We start from the raw sequence: 25104 nt of genomic DNA, 5'->3' as shown, positions 1-25104 counted from the left end.
TAACCATGCATGGTTTTCTAAAAAACAAAAACATCGCAGGGTTCTGCTCACCTCCATCACATCAGCTCATTTCTCTCTCTGCTCTCTTCAGGGAACGGGTTCGGTACCAGAAGAGACAGAAGCTGCAGTTTGAAACCAAACTTGGGATGAACTCTCCTTTCTAAAGCCCCTCCCCCGCCACACCCCCCCATCAGAGGACGAAGATGTTCTGGCAGCTCTGGGCGCCAGCTGGTTCCCTCCAGAAACCAGCAGCAGCCCCTCTGCTCCCCCTGCAGGGAGGAGCAGGTGTCATGGTGGACGGTGGCGCTGGTTGAACTGCTGATGTTGCTGCAGCTGGCCGGGATCGGGGCCGGGGCTGGGGCCGGGGTCAGACCTGCGGCGCTTCAGCGTGGCTGTAGAGGTGTGAAGAACGCTGTTGGACATGTTTACTGTATATTCCCAGGTTCCGCTCCGTTCTCCACCAGGATCCATGTGCATGTTCTCCAGGAATGCTCCACATCCCGTAGAGCGCTGCAGCTGACATTCACCTCATCACTGTGTATCATAGTTCATCATTCTTCACAAAAACATGGCTTTTTTTTTTTTTACTCTTTTTTAAATGTAAATGTAGGGCTAAAAAAAAAATAAACAAAAAAAAACAAACAAACACTGCAAATGCCTGAAAGTATGGAGCTCCATTGTGTGCGAGAGTCTCAGAGAAATGGCCCAAAATAAGCTGTGGAGAAAAAAAGTAATCTAAGGAATTGGAGAATATTTAGTGTAAATCCTGAACTATTTCTCAATAACTAAACGTTTTTTTAAAGGTTTTATTTCATGCCTTGGATTTTTAGTTGACTTCTTTACAAACATGATATAAAAGGTTTCCCTGGAGACCTCCTCAGCCAATCACTGGCTTCACTTGAGATCATCATGGTCACCTGAGCTGAGACCAGCATGCACCAGCACAGTTCAGCAACACAATGCCATGAACCCAGCTACAGGTTGGAGTTCTCACTACTGCTGTTAAACAACCACTTCCAGTGAAAATAAAATGTTGGAGATCATTTTGTCTGTCCCTGGGTGTCCGTCTGTCCCTGGGTGTCCGTCTGTCCCTGGGTGTCAGTCTGTCCCTGGGTGTCCGTCTGCAGCATGTCAGTGTGTTTGGTGCATGCAGTCCCCATGTTCTATCACACAATAGGTTTGATACATATACACATATACATATGTATAAACATATAGATATGTCGATATGTGTATATAACAATTGTAGAAGATCCAAGCAAAATTTTCTTTAAAATACATATATTTTTGAACATACCTGTTACACCTGGCATTTCTTGTTCATTTCGTGGTTGCTATACTGGCTTGAGGAACAAGGCAGCTTCATAAATTTAACTGGCAGCCAATCAGAAAGATGAGCATGCCAAATAACATTTCAGCAAACGACGGTATTTAAATGAATACTTTTTAGTAATTATTGATAAAGAGATTACATTTTCTGATTTAAAAAATTCTGATTAAAATTTTGATTTTAAAAATGTATTATTTTGATTGTTTTCATGTGTTCCAGTTATTAGTCAGAAACCCAGTGGGATTTGTTCCGTTTAGCTCAGTAACTGGCTAACTGCTAGCCGCTATTAGCCATTACTACATTAAAGGAGCGGGGCCATAATGGGCATAATGTGCATAATGTGCGCTAACAGATTTGCCACAGACTTTATGGTGCAAACTGAGAGAACGGCAACCATTTATTACTGCAGCTGTCACTATTGCAGTAGTGGTGCAGCCATGTTGATTTTGAGTTTGGATCAATGTGAAGACCTTTCCAACCTTCACAGGTTAAGAGTTTCCAGTCCAGTTTTTCAGACTTTAGAGTCCGAAGCGAACCAGTTCAATCCCATAATTCCTTGTTCTGCTGTGAGAACTTCTGCTGTCTGTATGGAAGCCAGTCCAGTTTGTTGTGAACCGTTTCCTGAATGTTCTGAAACGTAGGAATCTGTTGGTGCTTGAAAACACCCAAACTTTTAATTGGAAGTGACAACTTGCCATAAAACCCGAATTTTATTTCTTTTTTTTTTTTTTTACTGCATTATGTTAACATTGGGGTTTCATATAAACGAGGCTGTCTGTCTCTACCTTTAAAAACATTCTGACCCACAAGCTTTTCTCTGCTGCGTTTGGATCCAGATTGAGTTGTTTTATTCATACCTACATTCAGCCAAATCTTCTATATTATGACTTTGCTCTTTGCTAATGGATGTTTGTGCTGAATTTCCAGATTCTTCTAGATGCATTTTATACCCGAGTTGCTTCAGCCTCTAGTTTTAATCTAAATCTCGACTGAAGGATCTCAACTTATAGAAGTCAATTTTATGTTGCAGAGATTTAATATCTGAATTGGCTAAAAATCATTCAGAGGTTCTGGTCCTATAATAATCTAAAAATGTTTGATTATTAGGACTTTGATTTGTTGAAGCGCCAAATCGATAAACGTCTGTATCCTTGGTGATCTCCTTCAGTCAAACCAGCCTCGTGGAAACGGTCTGACATCGCTGCTGTTTCTTACGCTATTCTGTAGACAAAAAGAATGATAAATTCCAAAATCAGTGCCTCAATGAAAAGCAAAACGATTTCATCAGGATGTGAATCTGGGGTCACAGTGGGGTCACGCCGGGGTCACAGCCACACAAAGGACCGGAGCATCAACCTGAGAGCAGATCGCTCCATTACAGTCTTCAGATCAGACAAAACAATACTAACTTTTAAAAGTTGGTCCTTAAAATAAGTGTCACAAATACAACAAAACACACACACGCACACACACACACACAGCTCCTGACCATGTTGGAATGTGACAGAATGCTGTAAGCTTGAATTTGATCATTTTATTTGTAAATCTTGCCATAACTATATGTTGGATTTCATGCAGTTTTTAAAATCACTGACAGAACTGTGAGACTTAAATAAAAGCCTGAAGCCAAGCAGCCTGGTGTGTGCTGGTCGTCTTCCTCCGATGGTCACTACTGGTCACACTGAGGTCAGGGCTTTCACTGAACTCGCTTATCACATATTATACAGGCTTTCTGAAAAGCTTTCATACTTTTTGTCTTGATAAAAAATAGAAAGCAAAGCTAATTATTGGTGGCTGGAAACTTTTCCATGTTACTGAAAGTCAGCAGGAGTTTTTGTGTAAGAGTTTATTTGAAATTCCAGATGAATGTTTTTAACGTTAAAAACAGAAAAATTCTGTATTTTTACTGTTTGGTTGTTCTGCATGAACTGAGATGCTTCCATAAGGACAGTCAATGTACATGTTGTAGATTTTAAAGTGTATATTCAGACAGATTTGTTTGTGTCTCGATTATATCTGAGAATTAAATTGGTAAAGGACTCGTGTTTTTCTGTTGTGTGAAGAAAATTATTTCAACTTTCTGAGAAAAAGGATTTCTGAGCGCCGGACGTCATAAGCTCTTTATTCAGTGTAAAAGTCCGATTTTACAAAAACCACCAGATAAACTTTCACAGCCATGCGGAAAACAGTTTGTAACACAAGGAAAACAAAGAACACCTTTCATTATAGTTGGTCCATACAGTTGGCTTTATTTACAAAGTCTATCAAAGCTTTATTTATCACAGCACAAATTTACCCAACTAAATTTAAATTTGTATCCAAAATAGATTTTTTTTTACCCCATAAACCATAATCTGAACACACAATTATCTTCTGACAGTAACAAGACAATGTCATTCTTATCAAATATAAATATATATTTATATATAGCACCACTATATCATGATTTTATTTGAGGGCTATTACATACAAAAGACCCGTGTTAGTATTTGGAGGGGGAGGGGGGGCAGGGAGGACCACCAGGGACGAGTTCAAGGGAAACCCATCAACACCAAGAGAACGAGTCAATCACCTATAAACAGTCGGTCGTTACTGGTTCTGTAGAAATCTGTCAAAAACTCATTTGCAGTTGACTTTCTTGGGCAAAATTTAGCTTCTAATTTCAAAACATTTCAATCAAATTGAAACTGCAGAAAAGCAGACCTGAGCTTCCCATTTCCAAAAACAGTTGTCAGTTTTTGGTGGGGTTGGACTTCCAGATGCTCCTGACCACCGACACCGACTGGAGGACGACCAACATCTAGAACCCTCGACAGGGACGGTGTGTCCAGGAGGGAGCAGGGGGGCTGCAGCTCAGCACGTCTGTACAAAACCTTCTGCAAATGAGTCCAAGTCATCACTTCCATGTCGTCGTCCTGCACGGCTGACCATGAACAGCAGGGTCAGGCTGAGACCGGAGCGATGACTTATCTACAAGAATCATTTCCTAGATCTAACAGTGATGTTCTCTCCTCCTACTTTAGCAGCAGCAGCTTTTGGGACCAAAACATTAATGCTTTCATCCTACCTCAAACAGAACTAATGTGCAGCGATTCACACTCTTGTCTTTTATTGCTCATTTAAAAGCTGTTTCACATGAGCTGCATCAGGAAACCACAGATCCTCCAGGGTTGGCAGACCTGAGGCAGAACGTTTCCAAACCAAATCCAACCGTGACTCCAGCGCATTTTCTGTTATCACAAGTCTTAAAGGAGGTGATATCCTTTGATAAATATTAAACCATAAAATCATTTGGAATCATTACAACCTCTTTCAATTATTGCTGAAAGTGTAGATGGGTCATTGCATCTGGTTGTGTGTTTTTTTTGTATTTGAACTAAAAACAGAGAAAGGTTCAGTAAACAAACTCCAAGCTTGTCTTGGTTCTAAAGTTCATCTTAAATGTGATTAACAGTCATTAGGTTGCGATTGTGTCGAACCACATTTGATGCTGTTGCTTCTCCCTCAGATTCACAAACATGCTCTTATATCTGAATAACATTTAGATCACAAAAGTCAAATATTGTCCACACTAATGACAAAAAGAGTAAAAGTTGCTAAGTGCAGGTGCACTGATGGCTCAGACCTGCCCTTCATTCATATCTACATGACAAATGGATCAGAACTACGGCCAAAATCTGAAAGTGAGCCGCTGTCAACTTCATCCTCTGCACAGGTCATGTCTGCACATGCTCAGTTAGCAACACCGCACTGTTGCTAACTGAGCTACTTTCCAGGAAAGAGGGAGAGAGAAAAAAAATTGGTATTTATGCCAAAATCTGACTCAACAAGTCAGGCTTCTTAAATATCCATGATCGACCAGAAAACTGCGATCGGTGCACCCAACTGCTAACATAACTGTAACTGAAACAAAAAACTGAATTCTAGTCAGTTAGATGTAGCAGAAAGAGAATTTGACTTAGATTAGCTGACAGTGGAGGGGCTGACGCATCGGTTCACTGCTTTGGCTCCAGAGAAGAATAGTGAATGTGAAAACGATTTAAGTTCCCAAAACCCTGCAGATCCCGAATCCCCTTCTCCCCCACCCGCCACCACCACCCTGGTCCAAAACTGCAGCTACAGCTACAGCTAAAGGAACACATCCTGAGAAGTGACTCTGAGCCTAAGTCTGGACCTTCCACCGTCTGCCCTGCATCTCCATCAGGAGCCGATTACTTGGAAACCCCTGAATAATCACAGTTAGAAGCTTCTGTTAAGACAATCTATTCCTTACATCTCTATAATGATCTGAGAGGCTGCAGCTGGGATACATTTTATTTCATATAACCAAACAATAGAAACTCTGGTATTGCATAACATTGACACGAGACGACCTGGTATGCAGGAGAAGGAATGGATGTGTTTGGTGTGGATCACTAAGGGATCAGGATGTGTTTGCATATGGCTGCCATCATCCGACTCATCCTGTGGTTGATCTGTTAGCTGTCAGCATCACGAGGTAGAAGATAAACAGCTGCTAAGGTCTAGCTTAGACAATCCAACGAGTCCCATCTTACTATATATGCATATATGTATATTTTTATATATCTGTGTAGACTGTATGAATGTGGAAGTGGAGCTCTGTGTGTTCCTGCCTGTGGCCTGGACTGCAGGGGAAGCAGTGCATCATGTGGTTGTGAGGCTCAGATCTCACACACAGGAGCACAGAAAAAAACTAAACACCAAATATTAATAATGGTCATAATGAAAACAGCTTCTTTAGAGGGCTGCGGGATCGTTCCGGCCTGAGCGGAAAGGTTCCTCAGTAGAGCGCATTCAGTGTTTAATCAGTAAAGAAGCAGTAAATGAGCTGACTCCACAGGAGCAGCGCAGCTCCCCCCCAATAACGTTCCATTCCAGTCTGATCACACTGCCGCCGCTACTAAGACCGTCAGCATCAGACTGAGGGAGGGCGGCTGGCAGCCTGTTCCCATGGAAACATCATGCAGAGTTGGCAACAACACATTGGAAACACAATGGAATGAGCTGAAGGGTTTTTGGGGATTCAGAACATTTGGATCTTCCACCAAAAAGTTTCCCTCAGCTTTTGTTGACGTCCTATCCACAAGCTGGTTGTCGTGGGAAACCAGCTGTTATCTTACATTCATAAGATAACAGAAAGGAAGAGGTTTTGTTGAGGGGAAGCTGCTGGGACTGAAACTGGCTAAACTTTGATCAGAAATCTACAAGCGGGAAGAGATTTACATGCTGCGCTCTGTGGAGCAACGCTGAGCTGGAAACACAAAAAGCTGAAGAGTAACGCTGAGCTGCACTGGACCTCTACCAATCTGTTTTATGTACATCTGGAACCTGGATTCCACAGACCTCTGAGTAAAAAAATTAAAATAAACAAAATAAAAAAAATAAATTTAAGGAACAACAAGTTACATTTCCCACACAACCACTGAAGAAGTTAATGCAACAAAACAACACAAAAAAGAACAACCCCAAAAATAGTAGAAAACCAAATCAAATCTTCAAGTACTATAAACAAACCAAACCCCGCCTCTCCGTACTGTTCCAATGGAAAGGTCTCTGTCGTCTGCCAAAAACCAAAAACCAACTGAAGCAACAACTGAAGCCCTGGCTCAGAGACAGCTGCTCAGTGAGTCTGTGGGTCGGGTCGGGTCGGGTCGGAGCCCAGAGCTCCGGTACCCACAGCTGCCGGGCAGCAGCAGCTCAGACATGTTCCCGTTTGGGTTTCTCAGTAATCCTGGAGCCGGTCCGATAGGCTTCCAGATCCATGTTGTCTCTTCCTGCTGGGGCCCCTTCTGCTTCCTGTCGGGGCCCCTCATGGCTCCTGTTTGATGTAGTAGCTGCCTGAGCCGTTGCTCTCTTGGTCCGAGGTTCCCTGGGTGAAGGTGAACTCGTCCCCGTCGGCCGGGTCCTCCTTCATCCGCAGCAGAGACTCTGCAGAGACAGCAGGGATCAGACACATGCTGCTGCACACGCAGCTCACTGCAAAAACACTCAATCTGACCAAGTAGTTTTGGTCAAGTTTCTAGTGCAAATGTCTTAGTACACTTGAAATAAGAAAAATTATTTACAGGTAACTTTTCAGCAAGATCAAGGAGCTTATTTTAAGTCAATAATTCCTTAATATTGATGAAAATGTTCTAGTTCTATTGGTGGATTATTTCACTTATAACAAGACATTTTTTTCATAAGTCAAATAATCCATTAATGGATCTAGTACTTTTTCCTCTCTTGTGTCTTTTGGAAAAGATACTTGTAAAATAGTTTTGACTTACTTCAAGTGTACTAAGACATTTGCACTAGAAACTTGACCAAAAATACTTGGTAAGATTGAGTGTTTTTGCAGTGCAGGCGCTCCACCTGCCCCCTGGAGGTCAAACACTGAGAACATCATGTAAAAAAGAAGTAAAAGGTTTTCTTAAAGGCACCAGCGACGGGTCCAACCAGAGACATGCAGCAGCAGCAGCAGCAGCAGCAGCAGCAGCTGCCTGCGTCTCCTCACAGAGGCCCCGCCTCCTGAGCCTCTGGGGCTCCTGGCCCATCTCATGTAGTCAGTAGTGTGCCATTACCTGATTTGTGGATGGGGTGCAGGTGTGCTCGGGGCCGAGCGGGCCCCTGGACACAGTAAGTGGGTGGGCTCTGCTCTTCGTCTCCTGAGAAGCTGCTCCTCCTCCTGCCTGACTGACTGAAGGGCCGTCGACCAACCGGAATCTTCCTCTCTAAACACCAACCAGACTGGGGTCAGCTACCAGGGGCTTATTGCACACAGGGCTCAGTTGAGCAGTTCAGTCATGAACCAAGAAGGAAAGTAAAAAGTTAGAGCTCAGGATGCGACCTTCAACGAAGCACTGCTGAGACGTTCATCCACTCTCCCATCTGAATAAGCCCCTGGTGAGCTGCTCTCACTGCCACCATTCATGTCCCTCCTTCTACCTTTGCATTCTCTGTCCTTCCTTGCACCCTTCTGTCCTAACTCCTACCTCCCTCCCTCCCTCCCTTGTACCTTTTGCTTCTAGTGTCTGATATTTGCAGAGTCCATATTTAAATCCTGCCCACTATGAACTACCTCAGGGTTTCCCTCAGTGTATTATCAGCCTGGCGGGTCACCAGGCTTTACTTGCCTCCCCACCAAACTAAGTGTTTGTTTTGCATAGGTTTGTTTATACACCAGTAGCAGTAAAGACTAAATAATTTAGGGTTACAGTTGACACACTGAACTGGGTATGCACCATCTTGGCAGCTGTCCTGGTCGTAGTTAGGCTGCCTGGCCGGTGTGTGTGCGCGCGCTTGTTTTGTAATACCTTGTGGGGACCATTTTCCTGATACATACTACGTTGTGGGGACCCACAAGGCAAGGGGAAATCAGTGTTTCCCCTTGAGGGGACCAGGCTATACATGGGTCAAGGGTTAGATTTAGGACTAAGGTGTGAAGTGAGTTTTGGTTAGGGTTAGGATAAGGGAAAGTTTTAGGCTGTAGATGGCCACGCAAACATATGTGTGTATGTGTGTGAGCGTGTGTGGACGTTCCAGTGAGAACATTTTTTAAAATCAGGATTGAATAGCTTCTTTTAGCACAACAATAGGCTTTTCCAACATCCAAGATGGAAAAACAAAGAGTCAGCCTGACCAAACACAACCGTCATCTGAACTGGCTCTCTCTGTGTTGGCCTCGGACGGCTGGCTATCTCAAATTCTCCTGGATGTTATATAAACCTCTAGGCTATCTGCTGCCGGTTCCCTTCCCCATGATTTCTGTGGACCTGACCCAACACTCCACAGAGGCCGGCTGACCAACGCTCCCACTTATCAAGAACAATGCTTGGGGGGGTAGAGGGCAGCTATCTGGGACAGTGTTCACAGACTTTCTTACAAACGCACACATAAGCACACGCACACACACTTGCATAGCAATAAACACCTCCCAAATCTCTCTCGTGTGCAGAGGTTTTTTTTTCCTCCTTCAGCCAAAGAAAAAGGAGGGAAAAACAACAGAGGAAAGCAGGAGTTCACACAGAAACAGCACACATTCCCACCACCATTCTTGTCATTAATTTTAGTGTATTTAGGTTTGATCTTATTTTATTCCCCTAAACTTTCTTCTCATCACTTTTGGCCAAACAGCTTAACATTTGTCTCGTTTGAACATTGAACTCTCCTCATACATTTATTCTCATCAAATGAAAGGGTAGCTCTTCCCATGATGGCTGCAGCCTCGGGCACCTGTCTACCCATGCCTGCTCATGCATCTCAGATTTTTTTTAACTGAACATTTTTTACCATAAAGACTCAGTGGGCCATTGGCTCCAGCGCCCCTACATCGGGCTCCGCAGGTTTTCTGGGGGAAACTCTGTACCTGAAATATATTCGATGGTATTCTTAATTTGAAAACTGACTCAAAGGATAGGAAACTCTGGAAGATGTAAAGTCTGAGCCCACAGCACAGGCACCTGTTACTGCACATTGTCATGATGATGTTCCAGAGTTACACACTGATTGACACACCCAGCAGATTCAGGAAAACAATCAACGCATCACAACGACAGAAGCATCAAGGTAGCTGCACAGAACTCAGAAATAGAGGCTCATGAAGGAAACCCAGCAGGTAGTGCACCGAGACATGAGCGACAGCCTCAAGCCGTTTATGGAATATTTGCCTTTTAGTCAGTTTATTTTCCCTAAATATTTTATTTTTTTGCTGAGTCATTTAGTGCAAAAATGTAGCTCGTATGTGAACAGCAGGGACCACTGAGCAAAGTCTGGTCAAAAGCGGCTCCAACATTGAGTTTCAGACATCAGTATGTTGGGATGCTATTGCAAAAATGATCATTCCTCTGAATTTAATTCATTACAGTTAATTTAGTTTTTTACAAACATTTTCAATTTTTCAGTGTTTCCATAGATACAATGAATAAACATCAGCAGTATGATTCTAAAAAACAATTTCTACCCTGATTTAGTAGAAACTTCAAAGTCGTTGCTTTCATGTCATCCATCCATAACGTACACATCTGTATGCACTTCAGTTGACATCTAAAATGTCTCAGTGATATTAAACCAGCAGCTTTGCACTGCATTCTTCTTCACAAAGCTTCAGCCTCTCTGTGTCACTCTTTACACTCACTGCATTTGACTGGAACTGGGGATTTATTTATTTATTTTACATATTTGTATACTTTTATCAATGCCTCACCCACAGTCTGAATGCTGCATAATTAACCAAAAAAGCAAAGAAATAAAACCAGAAAAACTTTCTGGACTAACAGCAACAGGAAGACATTTTGCCTGAGTACACAGGAAAAATGTGCACTCAGGAAACTCTGTACTCTGTTCATTTAGAAAGCTCTGATTGTGCTCTCAAGGTGTTGCACCTTTTTATTTTATGTTGCAGCTTTAATCCAGAACAGCTTCTTTTTTCTCTTTAAAACTATACATGTAAAAAGGCCAACATGAAAAATGCAATACAATCTTTATTGCCATTGTAACAATTAAACATTGCACAATAAAATTTGAGTGCAATTCTCCAGATAAAAACGGTCTCGTCTGAAAAAAATTACTAGATAATTACTTATGTTGCACTTATCCCTAACTATTTCCTGACTATTTTAGGAAGCTCAAATAGTCAGAAAAATAGACAAGGTCAAACTGACCACTCAGCGTGGTGATGGCAGCTAGTGATGGGTCCAGCAACACGGACACGCCGGCGCATGCATCAAGCCCATAGACCAACACCCGTGTCGGTGCGCGTATTGGTTTCAGCAAGTCACGTGACCAATACAGGAACTGTTTCGAAATGACACTGGATGCCAAACTGTGTTTATTAGGAAGCGAATCTGTCAACGGGATGCATTTGCCAAAAGAATTTGTGATCTTTTTTGGTACAGTGTCAACTATGGAACAGCCTCCAAACAAACGAAATGTTTCTGCAGTGTGGGACCATTTTGATCTTACATCGGAAGATAAGGTATTTATTTTCCTTTTGTTGTCGTTTCATCCGGTTCTTTTCAGCTTCTACTTGATCTATCTGAATCCAAATTCAGCTGAAATTGACTCTTAGTTTACTTTCATATTATGTTCTGCAGGTTAGGTGTCGCATATGTTTGACAGAATTGTCTTATGTAAATAAATCCACCTCCTCAATGCCGAGGCATTATAGGGCCAAACATGAGAATGAAGTCTCAGATACACCAAGAATAACTTCAGGTATACAGCCATTTTACAAATTACTCAGTTGCTTTTAATAAGTTATTTAATCTAAATGTATTGTTTACTTCATTTTTAACCATCAAGCTTCTAGGGAGCAAATGCTGGATGAGGCTCTACTGAATTTCATTGTGAAGGATTGCCAGCCTCTCAGCATTGTGGAGAGTGAAGGGTTAAAGGCACTGAACCTTCATATGGTTGACCAACCAGAAAGGTTTGTGTGGAAATTGTCTGAAGTAGTAGTTTAAATTAAAAAAATAATTTAATCTTTAATTTTAATATATTGATTTTGTTTTGGTTTCACTGATATGATTTTCAGACCATCAAACAAATGGTGGCCAAAAGGTTTGAGGAGGAACGGGAACGAGTGAAAATGGAAGTACAGCAAGCTGTGGCAGTGAGTATAACGGCTGACATGTGGACATCTGTGAACATGGAGGCTCTTATCTGTCACTACATTAATGAAAATCTGCAGTTGTGTACATCTGTGTTAAGAGTAAAATACTTTCCACAAAGTCACACTGCTGACAATTTGGCCCAAGTCACAGGAGACATAATGGAGGACTGGGCCATAACCAATAAAGTAAGGTGTCTTGTAACTGATGCAGCACCAAACATTTTTAGATAAATCCGCTAGGCAGCTAGTAATTCGGCACTCGATTTGCATTGCACATACTCTCAATTTATTAGTTAGAAAATCAGATCCCCACACTTACATCCATCAGACAGAAGTCTAGGCACATTGTCACATACTTCAGATTAAGCACTGCAGCCAAGGAGAAGCTTGCTCAAGTGCAACAACAGATGGGACAACCAATCCTGAAACTTATCAATGACGTGCCAACACGCTGGAACAGCACATATGAAATGCTGTCAAGGCTACATGATGAGAGGGAACCAGTGTGGGTATCTCTGGCCTCTCTAAAAGCAGATTGGACTCCACTTACAGCTGATGACCATACCATCATAGGAGAAACACTTCTTGTGCTTGCTCCTTTCCATCAAGCTACAATTCTCGCCTCTGAAGAGAGGCGAGTGTCAGGATCCAAGGTCATCCCAATGATGAAAATGCTCCATCTTGCACTAGAGAGTAATGCATCAACCTTGCACACACAGCCAGCCATACACCTACATAAAAACCTGAAGCGTCGAGTCACAGACACTGCTTCCAATCTGGAGTCAAAAAGTGTGTTGACCCTAGCAACACTTCTAGACCCCAGATTTAAATCACTTGGGTTCCGCAGTTCCTCCAAATGCAATGAGGCCATCAGTAGACTGCAGTCAGAATGTGCGTCTATTATCGGACACACAAATGAGCCCCAGCTGGGACCATCTTCACAACAGCTGTCTGCACGCAACTCAGGCATGTTATTCAGCATTATTTGTTGTTTGTTTGGACAAGATGTACTAAAATGTCAATTTGTTGTTTTTAGATAAACTTTGGCACCATCTTGACACCGAAGTGGCACTTTTGCCCAGACCAAAAGTGCCACAGCTGATGCCATCCAGGAGGTGCAGATATCTTGCAGAGGGCAATATTGCCAGATGTCAGGATCCAATGACATACTGGCAGAACCACAAGACAATTTATCCTAACCTCTTCCGGTTGTCATTTTTGCACTCCAGCCTCATCTGTGCCATGTGAGAGGGTGTTTTCCACAGCAGGAGAAGTTGTGTCAAAAAAGCGTAATAGACTGAATTTCAAAACGTTGGAAAAACTTTTTTTTTTTTTTTTTAATAAAAATGTGTAAAAAAAAACTCCAGTCCACAAGCATCCTCATTCCAAACACATTCACTTACATTTTCACTTTATTGTACATATTCACATTATTTATTGACTGTATCTAAGAATAACAAATATTTTAAATTTCACTTAAGATATGAAATAATACAATGTATAATAAAATCCAATGACTTAAATCTTATTGTCATACAATTCTAAGTCATCAAATTAGTCTAACTACATTGCCTGTAGGGATTTTTAATGTCCAGCAGGTGTCAGTATTTAGTGACACAGTATCAATACAGTGTTGCTGTGAGTCAAAACGCTTCATGACGCCTCATTTACCCATCACTAATGGCAGCCAAACAAGAAACTTTATTTCTATTCTAGCAGAAACCAGAATATGATTTCGTAGTTCACTGTTCATCTGCTGATTATACTGGTTTAAAAATAAAAACGTTTGAAAATCTTGTAGAAAACAATCATTTGCTCAGTGAACATCAAAGTAACCAGTCAATAAATCGGTCGATTTCTAAAACTATTAATTAGTTTTAAAAAACTAAAGACTGTAATGCTACAGAAGCTTTAACTGGATCACTTGGATAGAGAAGCCGGCTCTATCGCTACCCTCCAGCTGCTGCAACTTCCATCTACAGAGCGACAGAATGACTACATGCCTGCTGGTGCTCCCAGGTCAAATACGAAATGAATGAATGAATAAATTCATATATGAGTGAATTCCAATACACATCGACTTGTTGACTAATTTTGAAAATACTTTAAAAAAAAAAAAAACAGTCATTTTGACCAGCAAAAAAATTGTCATCAGGCTCATCATTATCAGCAACAGCTCTTGTAAACGGTAAATGGACTGAACTTGTATAGCGCTTTTCCAATCATTTTGACCGGGTTTTCTTTTTATACACAATTATACACCGATATGAAGATCGGTAGGCAATCTGGGGTTAAGTGCCTTGCCCAAGGGCACATCGACACGTGGCAGGAGGAAGCAGGAATTGAACCTACAACCTTCCGATCACAAGATGACTACTCTTCCCACAGAGCCAGTCGCCAATTATAAGGCATCGACAGAACCCGGCGCTCCAGCAGCACCTCCACAACATGCTGCACAGATGAACCAGAACCTTCTTCAGACCCACAGATCTGCCAAACTTCCACCATGGTGTAGATCTGCTCCACAGTTTGTTGACGAGGGTGAAAGCCACACGGCTCCTCCTGAAGGTCAGAACCTCCTGACCAACACTAGGGAGTAAACCTTCTCACAGAGGCTGGGAGTCATCAACGTCTGGAACAGACTCATTTAGAGTGGGATCGGCCCCAGACCTCAATGCCACATTATCAACCACAGCGCTGCAAAAACGTAGCACCTTCAGCATCCACCCCTGTCCCCTGGTGATGGACTCACTTTCCTCCCTATTTTCCCTTTCCGAGTCAATATTTCTTGAGGCCAAACAAAAGTATTTCAACGTAGCCTCTTCGTTTTCCTCCCACACTTACTGTAAGTACATTAGGTTCACCAGCGCTTCTTGCTGCCAGGAGCCCATCTGCTGTTTCAGGAGTTCCTCGAGATAACCAGTCCTTAACAGCCTTATTCAGTTTGAAAGCCTCCACCACTGCAGCTGTCCACACACAGGTGACCTTCACATTCTGGAAGCCATATCTTCAGAGGAAGCCCCCCAGTGCAGCAACATCCCCGGTGACTTGAAAGAAACTCTTCAACACCCTGACAACTAATCTGAGTTTACCACTGTCCACTAGTGTTCACATTAGCACAGTGGTTTGGGTAAAGTTAACACAAACCAAAAGGTCTGACACAATCCTTTCTGCTTTCAAGAGTTATCTCAACTATCAACTGGAACAAATGCTACTTTCCTCTTTTCCCTGCACTGTGCAATGTGACACATTGGGTAGAATGAAAACATTTTACATTAGTTTCCAGCACCAAAGTAGCAAGTAACAGGCGGAAAGATAGAGGAAGAGGAAAGACACCGAGCAGGAAAGCATACTGACTTTTCTTCTGTCCTTTGTACTGAGGGGTCTTCTTCTTCTGCTTGGGCACAGACATAGGTGTGTCTCTGTTACCTGAAAGCAAAGACCAAAACTCAAATTCATGGCATCAATAAAGGACACAATTTAGGATGTGGGGAAAAAACAAAAACATAAAAAAATTAACTTTTTTAAAATCAGGATTAAATAGCTTCTTTTAGCACAATAGGCTTTTCCAACATTCAATCAGATCATTTTTAGAAGCAGAAGTGAACTCCAATTGGGCAGAGAGAAGCGGCTTTGTCATCCAGCGAAGCTGTTTGCAGACGTCGCTTGTGCGTCAGATTTGTGGATGTAACAGAAACACAACACAAAGGTTCCGCTCTGAACGTTTGCATGTAAAAACAGAAAATGCGATTTAACTTTTATTCATCAAAATTCATGTAATTAAGTAACGTGTTAATTAAATCACAAATAAAAAATCATTTACATTTGTCATGTCACAGCTAGTATGCCAACAAATAATTTATACATTTAAATGCAAAATTTTACCTAGATTTTATTTAGTGAGATTGTTTTAAGCTTTGTTTTTTTTTCAAGGAATAATTGATAATTAGAAAAAAGTAAGCATTTGTGGCAGCCCTTTAGTTACCTGAAGGGATTGTGATAAAAAAACAATCCCACAGAGGGTTACCACAGCTCATTCTGCTGGCAGCTTATATTAAACAGATACTAACTGGGTCAGATATCTACAGTGATGGTTTTACATGTTAGACTTTCACAAGTCTGTATTGATCAGTGGAGAGCCGGATGTTACGTGGGTATGTGAATCTCTCTCTGACATGTTGGTCATATTTCATCCTTTCTGGATCTGACTGAACCTACAGCAGTCACCATGTTCTGAATTAACTCATGCAACAACGCAAAATCTCTGGATAGTTCCATCACATCAACGCCTCGCAGTGTTCATGAACTGGTAAACATGTACAAGTCTCTTTACTTTAGAGAAGTCTTATTGTTCAGGATTTCTGTAGGCTGATGCCGTTTTGGCATCGTCCCACGTTACTGAGTCTCATTCCTTCTTTCATGTTGTTGAGCTCTGGAGCCGAAACGATGTCACAGAAATGTGAAGAATCAGAAGGATCTGAACCCTGCTGATGTCAGAGAAATGATGGAATCCAACTGACTGAATCATCAGCAGACCTGCTGACTGCCTGACTCTTTGATGTGCCATTGTGTGTATGTGCATATGAAGCAGATAACCTGAATCCAGGTGCAGATAGAGCAGGATGAGGGAAGAGGGCTGCTGAGGTTCTTACTTTGTGAGGCAGGTGGTTGGAGCTGGTAGCCTGTCAGCTGACACCAGCCCACTGGGTAGAGGTCTGGTGACTCACAGTCCACCCACTGGTCATACTCGTCTTCCCAGCCATCAAAGTGGATCCTTAGCAGCCGGTGCACGATTCTCGTCACCGTGGCAACACACACCAGCCGTGGCTCCATCAAATCTACGGCTTCCAGCTTCATGCCTATCCGGAAACCGTGATTGGGAACCTCCTGTAAGCCGCATGGTAGAGGCGGTTTAAACACTCCAAGGGAGGGAAAGGAACTGAATCAAGGGGTCATTTCTAACTCCAGAGGATAAAGAAGGCCAGTAAATCTTACCTTGTTAAAAAGTTTGACAGGTGCAGCTATTGAGCCCGTTTCTCTGAGGTAGTCAAACCATTTAAATGGCAGCTTAGTGTACCCTGGAGAACAGCCAAGCAAACAAAACATGCAATCAGAACCTCACATCTGTTAGGCTAAGTTCACACAGCAGAAAACACGAACCAAATCCAGTTTTTTCACCGCAGTCGAAAAAAACTGATCGCTATCAGCTGCACTTTGTTTTCATCATCTTTCCTTGTGTTGCTATGATCCTGTGACAATGTTGACGACTCTCAGTAACTAAGTTGACAGTGGCGTCCCGTAAAGAGAGCGCTGCTGTGTGACGTCTACAATCTTCTTCTGCGCATCCAGGTCGCTTTGGGGATGTAAAGTCTCATTACGTTCGTATTTAATAATATGAACGACCATGCAAAAATTGCAGCACAAAAAAAATTTAAATTGAGCATTAAGCCCTGCTGTGAACATAGCCTTATAAACCTAAAGAGCTCTGAGCTCCCCCTGTAGAGATGTTAATATTCCACACAGCTGTGAGTTTTCAGAAATAAAGCCGTCAGAGCGGGTCGACTCTACACACACGATCTAAGTTGGATGCAGCGTTCCTCTTTTTGGTCAGCAAATTCTATCAAACAATCTCTCCAAGTCTGTGTTTAGGGTTTTAAATCTTGCTGCTGGCTGGTCTCACACACATCATCTGTCCCTACATCTGAAGCCAGCTGGGCCCAGCTTACATATCAACTGATGCAGAACTGTAACTTCTACTGATAAGTCCGGGGCAAAAAGCCACTTAGCCACAATAAATCACTTTGAAGTGATTTCTGAATGGAGCTTCTGAAACACAAAGCTCCATTGGTTAAACCTGAAGTGGGCCGAGAAACGGAAGTGTACCTTTTGGAGGAGTGAGTTCAATGTTATTGATTTCACAAAAGCCGACAGGGAAGATGGAGGGAGACATGGCGTGATAGCAGAACCAGTCTGACCCGTCGATGGCCTCAGAGCCATCGATACCAATCATGAGGTAACCATCTGCCAGCACCTGCAGAGCAACAAATCAGTCAGGCTGCCTCTCGAAGGTGATCAAAATATGGAAACAAAATCAGTTGCTTTGTTCATCCACATCACGTCCAATGAACACGCTCACCTTTTTTACCGTGGCTACACAGATAGCAGAGAGGTTGAGGGGATCTATAGCTTCTAATTTCATCCCATCTTTGAACCATTCCTCACTCTGGTCAACGTCTTTTACCTGGGATGATAATATTGATAGAACAGACACATTTCAATAAAGGTTGGATTGCTTAATAAAATGGTACATTACATTCTCTATTAAGGAAGGACGGACAGTTTTAATGTTGGTTGTCATAAACAATGTAAATCCCAGGAAGGTCAATGTCTATCAGATTTACAATTCTGCATAAAGTTAGAACTCATTTCAGATCATTTTTTAAAGGTAAATTTTATTTGTTTGAGGGGTAACTAAAAGATCCAGAGAGCAGCAGCAGCACATATGAGCACAGAGTTCAACAGGTGCACTGCTGCTGCAGAGATGCGTTTCATCTGCTTTGAGTTCTAGATCTCACATCTCAATCAATCTGAGCCCACATGGAGCCGCGCAGAGTGTGAAAAAACATTTAAACTATTCATTTAAACAGAACCCCTGATTTAAGGAGACGACGCCTCACCGCACTTCATGACGCACGTCCTGCGCCACTGGAACGTCGGACATTCTTACCTTCTGAAAGAGTTGTGCGGGGGCATCGACCTGTCCTTCGGCTTTCTTTGTGACATCTGAGGAAACAAAAGTGCTACATCAGCAAAAAGAATGAATGAATTAAACTAGTCCTGTCAGTAGTTCCACTTCCATTGCAAGAGTGAGAAAATCTTTGCTGACATTCTGTTGGTGTCAAAACTTTCACAATTGCAGCACTTCCATCAAATAAGAAATTAAATTAAAAACACATGTCAATAAGCCTGTTTATGAGGCAAGTCAGTAAAAATCATGGCAGCCATGGATGTAAACAGAACCAAAGTGTGTGAGACATTTTCACCTCCTACCAGATCGTTTGAAGCGGTGTCCGATGCTGCGTGACCAGCCGATGTTGTGGATCAGAGGGCTGTACATGTGGCACCAGAAGTCATCCAGGCCGTTGTCCTCATAGACCAGCCTGAGGCGTCCTCCGATCACCTGCTCCACCAGAGCCACTCGTGTCCGGCACAGGTAGTTCTTATCCACCACCTCCACCCGCATCAGCTTCTTAAATGGGAATTGCATGTTTTCACGGACCTAAAGTTGGGAAGGCAACCAGAAATGTTCTGCATAGAGTTAGTGGTTGATTTAAGGAAGCGTTCAGCAAAGCTGGGCTGTAACTGTGGGAAGCTGCGTGTTTCACCTTGGCAGTAAAGTCCATTGGCAGTGTTTTGGCTCCAGTGAGACGCTTCACAAGAATGGGTTTCCAGTTAGAGTACTTATGCTGTATGCCTGGAGGTGAGAGGTGACAGATGTCACAGCAGCAGTTAGCACCAACGAGAAGGAGACTTGGCAGCTTCAAGATCAAACTCTGAACGAGTGAGGAACAATGCTCACTTTTTGGAGGTACGAGTGGTTTGTTGCTGGAGGCACACCAGCCTACTGGATGCACCTCAGGGATGCACAGGTTACACCAGAAGTCTTTGCTGGTGTCGTTGTCAAAGCCCTCATACCTCAACAGTGCCTTGAACCCTGCAGAGCCACAGAACAAAACCCTCTGCTTTAACATGGAAACAAATGGAATTTAAGTTTAACCACTAGATTAATTTTCTACATTATTTACTGTGTCCCTGTAAAGAAAACCCACTTTTTTATGAAACACAGTCAAGAAAAAACAGCCTTAAAAAATCCGCTGTCTTCTATTTATTTCATTTTTTCAACTTGACAATTTAACTAACTAGTTTAATAATGAGTCAGTGAAGAGTGTCAAATTAACTAATAAATAAATTATTTATGACAGAGTTAACGCAAACGTGGAAGAAGTTGTTTGAAGCAACCAATCAGAAACCAGGGTCTCAGTTCTAATCCCACCCACTGAGTTCGATTGGTGAAGTTGGTAACAGTTGAAATTCATTCATAATGTGCTTCAGTCCAGGAACATGAAATAATTTATTAAATCATATCCATCCATCCATTTTCTTACACCCTTGTCCCTTAGTGGGGTCAGGAGGGTTGCTGGTGCCCATCTCCAGCCAACGTTCCAGGCGAGAGGTGGGGTCACCCTGGACAGGTCGCCAGTCTGTCGCAGGGCAACACAGAGACAAACAACCATACAACCATGACCATGCACACACACACACACACACACACACCTAGGGATAATTTGGAGAGGCCAATTAACCTAACAGTCATGTTTTTGGACTGTGGGAGGAAACCAGAGTACCTGGAGAAAACCCACGCATGCACAGGGAGAACATGCAAACTCCATGCAGAAAGACCGGGGCCGGGAATCGAACCCAGAACCTTCTTGCTGCAATGTAACAGCTCTACCAACTGCGCCACTGTGCAGCCTTAAATAATATCCAGTTTTTAAAATAAAATGAATGAATTTAATTGAAGAACATCTAATTAATTCCATATTTAATTAACCTTATAGAATATTTTATATAAATGTTCTATTTCTGTACAGTCTTTTCTTCTTGTCAGTAATATAACTTAAATAGAATCTGTAGACCGTTTGAATAGAAAAACTGGTTTGCGAGTTAAAAATCCATTTCTGAATCGAAAGATGCTGAAAGATTGGCATATATAAGTAGTCAACTTTATATTTCTTTATAAAATACTGGCAAGATCCATCTTCTTGCACCATTTGTCCACCTCCTCCACATACTAGAGAAATGATCTAATTACCTATCTAGTCATTAGAAAATGACAAAAAACTTTATTGGACTCTTTTTTTCCCCCTATATCCTGACAAATCATTTGCGCAGAAACTAGCTTGTTCCCTGGAACCATCTAATTTTCTGACAGTCTTACCTGCTAGCTTTATAATTTCTGCAATCCAGTAGACCTTAGTGGAGAGGTTGGTGTCAGAGTTGGGCACTTCAATCCTCACTCCTTCCTCTATGTCTCCCCAGCATGTCCCCATAGGGGCCTGATGTTACACAGAAATCAGCACAACAATATTCAGTCAAGAGAGTTTAGATCATTGGCTCTGCAGTTGATATTCAGCTGTAACTTACATGCTTAAAACAGCTGACGGGAGCTCCCACCGTGCTACTGCTGCAGATATACCTTCCCCAGTCGAAGCTCTCTGGAGGAACGACTAGGAAAGGTCCAGAGAAGGTGAAGGTCAGGATACAACTCATACACTCATCAAATACAATCAATGCTGTTTGCTGACTTACCAGATTTAGACTTGGCTTGGTTCTGTTGGCTTGCTTGGTACTGGGCATAAGCTGCCAACTTTGCCATAAGAGGCTGTTTCTGCAAGACTTTAGCCTTCTTTGTTGGAGGCTTGCCCTTGTGGGACGAAACGAGCCAGGCATCAGCGTCAGCAGATTGAAATACCAGGATTTGGCGAGCTCCTAATCTAGATGATTTACCTGAAGTCGTGCGAGAATGCTAGCTTTTTTTGAATTTGAGGAATAACTCCTGGAGCAGGAAACGCTGCAGAAGCGCTTGGTTTTGGAATAAAAAGCATCTCGAACACCAACCATTCCACACATCTCACATGTAGCTGGAGAGATCACAAAATAGATTACACAAACGTTTAATTCAAGAGGGAAAGTTGAAAACATACCTCAAAGTAATACATATAAGAACTAATAACTGCCATTGCAATTACTTAGACCAAGCAGATGAGTATAAAAACTAAGGCATCCCTTTTTATAATGCAAATGTCAGACCAAATATGTGAATGAGTAGCTGGAACTACTCATTCACCCTGACAGGAGAAATGTCCATGGAAACCATGGAAACAAAGCAAAGCACTTCAGTTACTCTAAACTGTGGAACCATTATGGACACTTTCATGGTTTTAAAGAGAGAGAACTAAAATAATTCTAACTGAAAACAATAAATGCTTAAGAAAAGAAGTAAACCACCCAAGTGATCCCCGTATAGAAGTGCCATTTCAACACCATGTTTTGTCAAGATCCTCCAACAGAAGGCAAAGGAAGCAGATGGTATGTACTGACCCATCCCAGCTTTGCCATCTGGGTAGGTGTAGACCTGTCCATTGTTCTTGATGATGGGCAGGCTGGCAGGGATGGAGCGCACAACGTCATCCTCACTGTCCTCTGAGCTGGAGCTGCTGGTGGACTCCTCGCTGCAGCTGTCGTAGCCATCAAACATCCCGAATGAGTCCCGGCGCTTCCGCTCTGAACGTGCAGTGCGCTCAGCCTTGACAGGAAAATGGCAAAAATCAGAAGAAAAAAACATCTACACAAATATCACACATACATCACAAGCCGTAAAACAGGCCCACCACTAGTTGTATCCTTTGTAATGCACCATTGTTGAATGATTACCTTCAAGCAAAATACAGACTGGTCATGGATTTTAAAGTGGCTGGACACCACACAGCACGATCGAACCGTTATACCTAGGATTTCTGTCGGCTAATGTGTCTCTCAGGTTTTGAAATTACGGGCCGACAATCGGCCGACAACTCGTGTCTTGTGTGCTGGACATTACACTAAGGAAATGAGGAAGGGAGGGTCAGTGGAGAGCACCGGAGTCTAGCCTTTTTTCATTCAGTGTCATCAAGAGAAAGAAAAAAAAGGCAGGAAGAGACGATAAAGCCGATAATTAAAATGAGGTTGATAGATTTCATTTATCGAGCGATTAATCGATTAATCGATTAATCGTTTATCGCGACAGGCCTACGATGGCAACTGGACAGGGACAAACAGGGTCAATTCACAGTTCCACCAAGTCAGGCCCTCATTTCATACCCAGGTGTTGCCAATCTGTCCTTTACTATGTGTATTTTATTAACCAACATACTAGTATACATTTAGTATACAAAAAAAAAAAGTCTCAAAAATGATTAAATCTCTCATGTAATTTAATTGAATATTGTATCGACTCTGGATTAAACCATATAACTTTTGGGGGGAGAAAAGGGGGTCTGATTCCTATATAAAGGTGCATCTCAATTGTTATTGGAAATTAATTTATTTTAAGTAACTATGACCAGGTGACATTATATAGGTTAATTCCACACAGACTTCTAACAGTTTTTTAACTGTAAGAAGATTTTTTAACATTGAAGATTAGAATATTACATCAGACCAATAAAAAAAACCACACTATTAATACAGAAATGTGGTCTTAGTGAAATGTGTGTTTAATTCCTCCTTAAAAGTTATTTTCAAAAGTTATTTATGTCACTGGACAATTTGCTGAGATGTTCCTGTATATTCATCAGACATATAAGTGCATTTCCATACAGCAAACTTCCAAGTACAGAAAATAACTCGATTGACAGCTCTACAGCGGGATAAATGGATAGATGCTCAGTCCAAACAGTTTTGTGGACAAACACCACAAAAGCAGGAAATGGCGAAGGAGCAAGGGAGCTTTGAAAAAAAGGGCGCCATCACTGTGTAGTTCACCATTACCGTGTAGATAAGTAATTAGGCAAATGTTGAGCAATGTTTGTTTGGACAAAAAAAATAAATAAATATATATATATATATATATATATATATATATATATATAAGGAACAAACAAATGATTTTAAATATAGATATTATGACAAAAGTTTCAGTTTTTATGTAGAATGACACAAGATCAGGAATGTTGTTTTAGATATTTACCTTAGCATTAGATTTCAAACTATGTCTAACATTTTGCACAAGTAACATGCCGTGGAAGAACATGTATCCATCCACTTTAGCAAAACGTTTTTTTGTTTCTTTTTTTGTTGTTTTTATTTTAAATTTTAAAATATAAAACTAGCAATAAAATAGTGATACTTTATAAATAGCATATTTGCTACAATAGATGGTTAAAATCATGCATTGTCTTTTATCAAATAGTGATGAAACATTTGCAGATCTAAACGAGATATTTAAAATAACTAGACAGAGGTCAAAAATTGCTTTTTGGACTGTAAAGGTTGCAGGATCCTGTTGTAAAAGTTTAAAGTTCTGATTCTGCTGTTCATGGTGAATAAGAGTTTAAAATTCAAAAGAATAGTTTAAAAAAACATCGACTTTACGTCATTAAATATCAATATATCTTTACATTTTAAGTAGACAATTTGATATACTTTAATAGTGACCAAATAATTTAATCAAGCTTTCAAGACTAAAAATAAAACTACACTTGTCTATTCTGCATGTTTAGTCATTCCTACTAATCACAAAAATCCTGATAATTTGTTCTATTTATTTTAAAAGATGTTTTGAAAGCCCACATTCTTCGCCAGTCGATTCCAAACACCTGAACAAATTTCAAGCATTTAGTGCCATCAAAACATCCCTACTTCCTCTTCAGTTTATTACAGGTGGAATTTGAGCCCACTGAGACATACAAATATGCTGGGGAAATGTTCCTGCCATCAATTAGTCTAAATAAAAATATGCATGAACAAAACAGAAGACTGCAACATTTAAGAAAAAAAGAAAACAAAAATAAGAGGAACTTTGAAACTAGCCTGTTATGCTAGTTCTGTCGAGAAGCACTAGCACAACTAGCTAGCGGAAATCGTTTTTTCTCAATTTCTTTTCCGCCATAGCAGTTTTTATTGCGTTAAAATGAAACGCATAAATGTGTGTGTAAAGTTAAGGTCAATCTCGATCATTTTGGTTATACCACAAAGCTTTTATGAGCGCTTTCAAATAAATAACGCTGTCAGAAGCATTAGCTTGCTAACGTAACCGATAACAACAAAGGAGGAGCGCTAACTCAGGCCCAAACATGTCTCAAAGTCACTCACCAAATCCCGTGCGTCTTCCATTAGCCCCTCATATAGAAAACATTTATCTTAGCTCTGCTTCCTGCTGTAAATCAAACTCCCGCGCTGTGGATAAAGCTGACTATAGAATACGAATGTCTAAATGAATACTAGTGAATAGGGTATCAACAAATTACTCTGGCCCAACTGCGCATGAGCAAGCGTAACCTACTTTTTTTTGATTGGTCAATTCCGAATGGAGGTCATCGACAGATCCACAAACAAAACAGAG

The 25104-nt window shown here is 41.5% G+C and overlaps 2 protein-coding genes across 7 annotated transcripts in view; one reads left to right on the top strand and one right to left on the bottom strand.

Annotated features, from left to right (window-relative positions):
• tmem94 (transmembrane protein 94) overlaps positions 1 to 3375 on the top strand; it is a 34356-nt gene extending 30981 nt beyond the window's left edge. For all 4 annotated transcript variants that reach the window (XM_081600981.1, XM_008438169.3, XM_008438170.3 and 1 more), the window contains one exon: positions 92 to 3375. In XM_081600981.1, coding sequence (XP_081457107.1) covers positions 92 to 164 — 73 coding nt within the window. In that variant the 3' untranslated portion in view covers positions 165 to 3375. The remainder of the gene's footprint in view (positions 1 to 91) is intronic.
• A 61-nt stretch (positions 3376 to 3436) lies between these two features.
• mbtd1 (mbt domain containing 1) lies at positions 3437 to 25060 on the bottom strand. Of its 3 annotated transcripts, XM_008438166.3 has the most exons (17): positions 24855 to 25060; positions 22104 to 22308; positions 21510 to 21643; positions 21312 to 21426; positions 21147 to 21229; positions 20941 to 21058; positions 19522 to 19656; positions 19328 to 19416; positions 18993 to 19221; positions 18670 to 18725; positions 18079 to 18183; positions 17826 to 17973; positions 16938 to 17020; positions 16595 to 16829; positions 15300 to 15371; positions 7915 to 8064; positions 3437 to 7279 (listed from the first exon to the last, which is right to left on the bottom strand). In XM_008438166.3, the coding sequence occupies exons 1-17, from the start codon at positions 24873 to 24875 to the stop codon at positions 7161 to 7163; spliced, it is 2097 nt and encodes a 698-aa protein (XP_008436388.1). In that variant the 5' UTR covers positions 24876 to 25060; the 3' UTR covers positions 3437 to 7160. The 3 variants fall into 3 exon arrangements, with proteins under 3 accessions (XP_008436388.1, XP_008436389.1, XP_081457108.1); XM_008438167.3 differs by lacking the exon at positions 7915 to 8064 and having other exon boundaries at positions 24855 to 25055; XM_081600982.1 differs by lacking the exon at positions 3437 to 7279 and having other exon boundaries at positions 7359 to 8064.
• Positions 25061 to 25104: the final 44 nt, after the last annotated feature.

This window comes from Poecilia reticulata, chromosome 19 (assembly GCF_904066995.2).
Source record: "Poecilia reticulata chromosome 19, P_reticulata-male-v2, whole genome shotgun sequence".
NCBI classification, from domain to species: domain Eukaryota; kingdom Metazoa; phylum Chordata; class Actinopteri; order Cyprinodontiformes; family Poeciliidae; genus Poecilia; species Poecilia reticulata.
The sequence above is the reverse complement of the archived record's forward strand: the minus strand, read 5'-3'. Positions and strand labels throughout refer to the sequence as shown.

Excerpts from the sequence above, each read along its gene's own strand:
- mbtd1 (XM_008438166.3), bottom strand. The coding sequence starts at position 24,875 with ATGGAAGACGCACGGGATTTG. Across the intron at positions 21,059-21,146 it reads CCGTCAGCTGTTTTAAGCAT|GCCCCTATGGGGACATGCTG; the intron begins GTAAGTTACAGC and ends GTGTAACATCAG. Across the intron at positions 7,280-7,914 it reads GCACCCCATCCACAAATCAG|AGTCTCTGCTGCGGATGAAG; the intron begins GTAATGGCACAC and ends CTGTCTCTGCAG.